The sequence below is a fragment of the Pagrus major genome, chromosome 13 (genome assembly GCF_040436345.1).
Source record: "Pagrus major chromosome 13, Pma_NU_1.0".
Lineage (NCBI taxonomy): Eukaryota > Metazoa > Chordata > Actinopteri > Spariformes > Sparidae > Pagrus > Pagrus major.
This window is the reverse complement of record NC_133227.1, coordinates 2,399,418-2,406,462: the sequence shown is the minus strand read 5'-3', so window position 1 is coordinate 2,406,462 and position 7,045 is coordinate 2,399,418. Positions and strand designations below refer to the sequence as shown.

Here is a 7,045-nt window from a genome sequence, read left to right as displayed (position 1 = left end):
ATGGTAAACAGATACAACTGCTCTATTTGAGTATTAATGCACTGAAATATGCTGTTTTAAACAGGAGCGATCCCTGCCAGGGTACTGTGAGGAGTTTGAGCTGCTTCCTGAGGACAATTTTACAACTTAGAGACTTCAAATACTGTGCATAGATTCACCATAACATTCTTCTTTAGAGACTTCAAAGTCATTTTATAGTGGCTCGTTCTATAATACAGTGTCCGTCTTTTGATAAGAGTGCTGCAATACTGTCTCTGTGGAAGGATTGCTATCACTCTTTTTTCATTAGGTAAAGCTTTAAAGGGGCACTATGTAGTTTTGCAGAAGAAATTCAGATTTCTAATATTTACAATTAATGAGGTAATAATGCAACCTCAGATATATTTATTTTTTTCCATAGCTGAATAAACAAGCTGTTCTTAGAGGACAATAAAGTCCCTAGAACACTGTTTGAAGCTAGGAAGGTGGTAGGGTCCGCCACATCTAAACAAAGTAAAATTAAATTGTGTTGTCCTTTAAGGTCAGTTTGTTTATTCAGTCATGAAAACAAAGAGAGTTTGTTTATTTAGTTTGTTTGGGCATAAACAATGAGTCAATGAAGATCTTTCTCTTTTGATCAACATGTCTTACCCAAAATTACGTAGTGCTCCTTTAACACTGCTTTGAGTTGAAGCTTTCTCTCCTCTTTATCACAGATTTCATAAAGGTTCAACTGAAATCCTCACTTAAAAAAACAAACTATTTTCTCATTGATGTTCTTTTCACATTTCCAGTTTATTATTAGAATTAGTTAATAAAAGTGTTTCTAATAGAATACTTTAATCTAAAAAAAGGACAATTACATATGTTTTACTATCACTATACTGTACTGCAATAATAATTTTCAAAAATCCATGAATCTAAAATTATAAGTAGCCTGATTCAGAGTTAAAAGTCTGCAGCTGCAACTTTTCTATTGTTTTTTTTCGTTAAAAGTAAATATGCTGCAGGAGGGTTGGTTTAGATCCGATTATGCTAAACTGTATCAGTTCAAAATGATGACACACTCTTATAAGGAGCTGAATCAAGTGCGTTTGACCTGCGGTCACAGCCTGGAGACTGTGACATGAATTTGATCGGGCTAGTAGGCAGGAAAGATTATCCGAGCAGATGTCGTTTCCTCCCATATTGGAACAGTAGGGCCAATAATAAACACACACACACACACGCACGCCCACGCACACTAATCTGAGATAGGCTAGTAGCCCTTGCACATCCCTGTCTCTCTCCTCTCTGTTCTCTCGGGCAGACAGTCGCTGTTCCAGTCCCACCAATGTCAAGTTTTTTCCACACTGTGTTTTGCACAATTCTGCCTCAACCATCCTGTATGAGTTCACTACAGACACAGTCCTCCTTGGTGTGAGTTGCGGCACAGCTTCAGCCTACAGATGGACACACAGGGGGCGAAGAAAAGACTGTATGGGAGATGGCATGTTGTGTGCCGTTTTGCGTTGTTCACTTGTTTCTTGGATGCAGTCTGCGGACAGATTCGCTACTCCATCCCTGAGGAACTGGAGCATGGAGCTTTTGTTGGCAACATTGCAGAGGACCTGGGTTTGGACCTGGACAAGCTGTCTGCGCGCAGATTCCGGATAGTCTCAGGTGCCAAGAAGCAGTATGTGGAGGTAAATTTAGAAAACGGAGTTTTGTTTGTCAACGAGAGAATTGATCGTGAGGAGCTGTGCGAGCAGAGTTTGTCCTGCTCTTTTCACCTGCAGGTGGTCATAGAAAACCCTCTGGAGCTGTACAGGGTGGAGATGGAAATTCTGGACGTGAACGACAACTCTCCTAGCTTCCCGTGGACCGAGTTTAACCTGGACATATCTGAGTCCGCTGCGCCTGGATCACGTTTCCCACTTGAGAGCGCACAGGACTTGGACGTCGGATCCAACTCGCTCCGCACCTATTTGCTGAGCGTCAACGAGCATTTCCTTTTGGATATCCAGACGCGCAGTGATGGCAGTAAATTTGCAGAACTGGTCCTGCAAAGCCCGCTGGACAGGGAGCAACAAAGTGCACATCAAATGGTCCTGACGGCGGTGGACGGGGGCGCGCCGGAGAGATCCGGCACTGCGCAAATTGATATCACCGTTTTGGATGCGAATGACAACGCGCCTGTGTTTGATCAGTCGTTTTACAGAGTGAGGCTCGCCGAGAACGCACCCAAAGGCACAGTTGTCATAAAACTCAACGCGTCCGATTTAGACGAGGGTCCCAATGCTGATATCACTTATTCTTTCAGCGGCCACGCTCCCATCAAAGTGCGCCAGCTTTTCAGCGTGGACTCGCGCACGGGGGAAATCAAAGTCAAGGGAGTGATAGATTATGAAAAAGCCAGGATGCATGAAATATATGTTCAGGCTAAAGATAAAGGCCCCTCGGCTGTAGCAGTTCACTGTAAAGTGCTGGTGAACGTCCTGGATAAGAACGACAACCTGCCAGAGGTGATCCTGACTTCGGTGTCCACACCTGTGCAGGAGGACGCGCCCCCTGGGACGGTGATCGCCGTCATCAGTGTCATGGACAAAGACTCAGGTGAAAACGGGAACGTGGACTGTGAGATCCCGCATCAGGTCCCGTTTCAGCTGCACTCATCCTTTAAGAACTACTACACGTTGGTAACCTGTGATTTTCTGGACAGAGAGGCGGTGGCAGAGTATAACATCACCCTGACCGCCCGAGATATGGGCTCTCCGCCTCTATTCACGAGGAAAACTATTTTGGTTCAAGTGTCTGATGTGAATGACAACGCGCCCCACTTCAAGCAGCCATCATATACTGTGTATCTGACCGAGAACAACGCGCCCGGAGCTTCCATTTGCTCTGTGACCGCACAGGATCCAGATTCGGGTCAGAACGCATACCTGTCCTATTCTATACTGGAAGGGGACATACAGGGGATGCCCGTGTCCACATACGTGTCCATAAACTCAGACAACGGGAACATTTACGCGCTGAGATCCTTCGATCATGAGCAGCTCAAAAACTTTCAGATCACAGTACAAGCTCAAGATGCCGGTTTTCCGCCTCTGAACAGCAACGTGTCAGTGAATATCTTTATTTTGGACCAAAACGACAATCCACCTGTGATCGTGTCACCGGTTCCGCAGAATGGAACAGCACCCAGCGAGGCAGTGCCCAGATCTGCGGACGCCGGTCACCTTGTCACCAAAATCAGCGCGGTGGACGCAGACGCGGGTCAAAACTCGCGTCTCTTTTATCAAATGCTCCAAGCGACGGACCCGAGCTTATTCAGCGTCGCTCTATACACAGGCGAAATCAGGACAATACGCCAGTTGGTGGAGAAGGACCCCACGAGGCACAGACTGGTCATTCTCGTGAAGGACAATGGTCAACCGCCGCTCTCGGCCACAGTTTCCATCATCCTGTCAGTGGTTGACAGCCTGCCAGATTCGCAGCCCGATTTGGGTGACCTGTCACTAAGCCCGCATCACAGCTCCAACCTCACCCTGTACTTAATCGTGTCTCTGGGCGCAATCTCCTTCACGTTCCTGGTGGCTATCATCGTCCTGGTTGCAGTGCGCAGACTGAAGGGCAGAGCGTCCAACAGAGAGTCCGACTTCCCCTCCACGAGCGGCTGCTGCGGCTGCTGCTCTCGCTCGGAGACGTCCACCACCACAGAGGTGTTCAAGAAGTCCAACCTGAATGTCCGGATGTCCTCAGGCGCGTCGGGCTGCGCGGAGTCAAACAGCAGCGGCGCGCTTCCCCAGGTGTACTGCTACAAAATGTGTCTGACACCGGAGTCGTCCAAAAGTGACTTCATGTTCCTGAAGCCTTGCAGTCCGGTGATGTCAGCTCAGCAGAATAACTCCAAGAGCACAGATTACCTGACTTCTGGCTGGAGCGCACTGGACCGGAATGACCTGACCAACAACAGAGCAGCGACCCCGAACGAGGTGACACACTGAGGGCCTAATTCTCTTATCAGCGCAGTTAGAGAGTTACATTTATCCTGAAACGATAACTAGTCGTCCTGCTGTCTCACGTCAATTAGAAATGACATGAAGGTTGACCGCAGGGGCAAGTGTCACAATGCATTTGACACGCTAGGGGGCGCTCTAACACGACCTCCCACAGCATACTTTACATTGTTAATTTATGTTTTAGAAAACGGTGTTGTATTTCAAGATGTTACACTGTGAAATGTTATTTTGATCAGATGTGTGAGGAATATAGATGGACATCATAGATACACTCACTACCTCAGATTAACCAACTAAAGTAGACTCACATTTAAGTTGTGCGAGCTACAAAGTTTTAACAGCTTAGAAGTATAAGTCTACTTTACCAAGAAAAGTAGACTAATAATTATAAGTTTACTTTAAGTAGATGACTAAGTAGATGATTTTTGAGTAGATGACTGTCAGATTTTAGAGTGTAGCCTACAGGATGATATTACACTCTAAAAAATCTATCATGTTTAGTTAATGTGAATAAATCCAGGTTATTCTGATTAGGTTAAATTAATGCAGACTCATACATAACAGTATATGTTTATTCAATTATTACACATGCAGTGAAGGGGCTCCTCTACAGAAACATAATGTGTTTTTAAAGTCTTTATTTTTCAAGTGTTAAAGATAAAAGAAATGTAATTCCAACTGGTTATTCCGCCTCCTGTAATAAATCACACATCTAGTTAATTCATTTACACACAGTGATTCAGCATGATAATAAAACTTTGCATTAGATTACATTAAACTTATATAATAGAATCAGATGGAAATTTCACATGCAGTCAAAATACTTAAAGGTGCTCTCTGTGTGGTGCCGGTTTGTTAATGTCAGCGGACTCCATTCAACTAACTTTAGCTACTGTTGCTCTCTGTTAGCGGAGTGGAGAGAGGCACTCGATAACATAAAGTGATATCCTTTGGACTGTCGCGCAAAAATTTGTCCAGCGTACCAATTCAACAACTTAAAGGAGCACTATGTAGTTTTGGAGAAGAAATTTTAATATTTACAATATAAATGATCCATAACTGAATAAACAAGACGTTCTCGGAGGAAAATAAGGTCCCCAGAACAGTGTTTGAAGCTAGAAAGGTGGCAGGGTCCGCCAAATATAAACAAAGTAAAACAGCATGAAATTGTGTTGTCCTTTAAGGTCAGTTTGTTTATTCAGGCATGAAAATGAAGAGAGTTTGTCCACATAGTTTGTTTACGCAATAAACAAATAAATAAATAATTTAATCACAGAAAGTCAGACTATTTTTCAATTTTAGTGTTTTATGCAAATTATCCAATTGGAAAATATAGCCTCAACCCACCCACATGCTGTGACAACACACACCCTGCAGTCTGAGCAAATTACCACAGTGTGTCAAGGTGTGTGACACAGGCATAAACGATGTTGCAGGGATGAAAGAGGTGCACATTTTCATGACAAACCTGAAGTTGTCTCTTGATCTTGCTGCTTTATTTGTGCTCTAGTCAACAGCATCAGTATCATTAACAATAAACCTCACAATGGTCACATAAGCAGATTAGCTACTCACTAATTGAGCTTTTACGTCATTATGGTGTGCCATTAGAGAGTCTGTTATGTAATTTGTCCATTTCAGAAATGTGAATGGCAATGAAGTCCATTTTTTTAATGGTCTGGTAAAAACTTAATAGGCTTCTTAAGTTTGCAGCTGTCGCACTAAAACTTGACATTGTTGAATTGTCCTTCTATGGACTTTATTAAGTGTTAGTTTTCAACGTGAACAACAGACATAAAGACGTGCCTTTCATCTGACTATACAGTATCTCCCATATCTAATGCCATTACATACCCATGACTCAGCTAGAGATGAATCCAGCTGGTCAAAACTTTTTTTTTTTATGTTTTAACTTTACAGCTTAAGTATTTAAACAAGGACTGGACCTGGACAAAGAACCAACGCAACTCAGCATACAAGAGGTGAGTACATCGTTGAGCCGATACGCACACAAACAAGTAATATGCACACATAAACAAGTAAAAACCAAAACATACAATTGTCCTGTCCGTTTATGTCCTCAGGTATAGTTCAGGAAATATGGAGGGCACTCTTTCCCGCCAACAAAAATACGACGCCGGTGGGTTTTCCTGCTCTGTAGCTCCACAGTACTGGACCTGGGGAAATCACATGAAGGGTAGGTGGCAAACTGTGCAATTTGAGCTCATTATTTTTGCACATGAAAGTAGGTGGTGGTGTGGGGGTTCTCCATTTGTCTGTGTCTAAGGATTTAGTCTGAAATGTAAAATGGTAAACTGAAAAGCAGATAATACCAGCAGGCCCCAAAACTGGGTAGGAGGGAGGATTTTAATGCAACAACACGAGGATTACTAAAAGTCCCCGGAAGAAGTGTTTCGCTTTTTTTTTTTAGGAGTATAGGCTGAAATTAAGAAGATGCCTTTAAAGCCACCTTATTCAGATCAAGTATACTGTATGTAAATATGGGCTCTTAGCTGAAATAATCTTCCGATACAAACTGTAATTTATGCGCATTTCTTTACAGAATGCAAGATGTCTCTTCAAGAGGGAGCAGGTCCTAACTACTCATGGGCTCCAAAGTACACTCAGCCTCAGTCGGAGCCACCTGACTACCAGCACAATGTATACATACCCGGCACCGCGTCCGACTACAGCACTCTGAAGCTGGCACCCAGAGGAGAGCTGGATATGTACAACACATTCTCCACTTTTGGAAAGAAAAAGAGATTCATCTCACACTACGAACAGTCTTTTGACAGAGATGATGGCCTCATAAGCAATCCCATCTTCAATTGACACAACAAAACATGCTGTATATTCTGTGTATTATGTATATGTCACGAAGTAGTTACATTTATAACTATAAATTGCTTCTCCAGTGAAAGTGTTGCTGTTGGAGGCTGACAGACTCCTTTTTACAGTGGAAATTAAAGCTGCAATATGTAAGAATTGACCACCTGTCAAAATTTGTATAAAAAAAACAGGGGGCAGGGTAACCACTAACTGTTGCTATCTGTAGCTGC

At 43.3% G+C, this 7,045-nt stretch overlaps 1 protein-coding gene across 1 annotated transcript; it reads left to right on the top strand.

The window, feature by feature from the left end:
• Positions 1-1,427: 1,427 nt before the first annotated feature.
• Positions 1,428-6,818, top strand: LOC141007248 (protocadherin-10-like). Its single transcript, XM_073479597.1, has 4 exons — positions 1,428-3,956; positions 5,904-5,965; positions 6,068-6,180; positions 6,547-6,818. The coding sequence occupies exons 1-4, from the start codon at positions 1,428-1,430 to the stop codon at positions 6,816-6,818; spliced, it is 2,976 nt and encodes a 991-aa protein (XP_073335698.1).
• The last annotated feature ends 227 nt before the right edge of the window (positions 6,819-7,045 follow it).

Bases quoted from the DNA above. Each gene is read 5' to 3' on its own strand.
- LOC141007248 (XM_073479597.1), top strand. From the start codon at position 1,428: ATGGACACACAGGGGGCGAAGAAAAGACTGTATGGGAGATGGCATGTT. The intron at 3,957-5,903 runs GTGACACACTGA...TTAACTTTACAG, and splicing joins GAGCAGCGACCCCGAACGAG to CTTAAGTATTTAAACAAGGA. The intron at 6,181-6,546 runs GTAGGTGGCAAA...ATTTCTTTACAG, and splicing joins CTGGGGAAATCACATGAAGG to AATGCAAGATGTCTCTTCAA.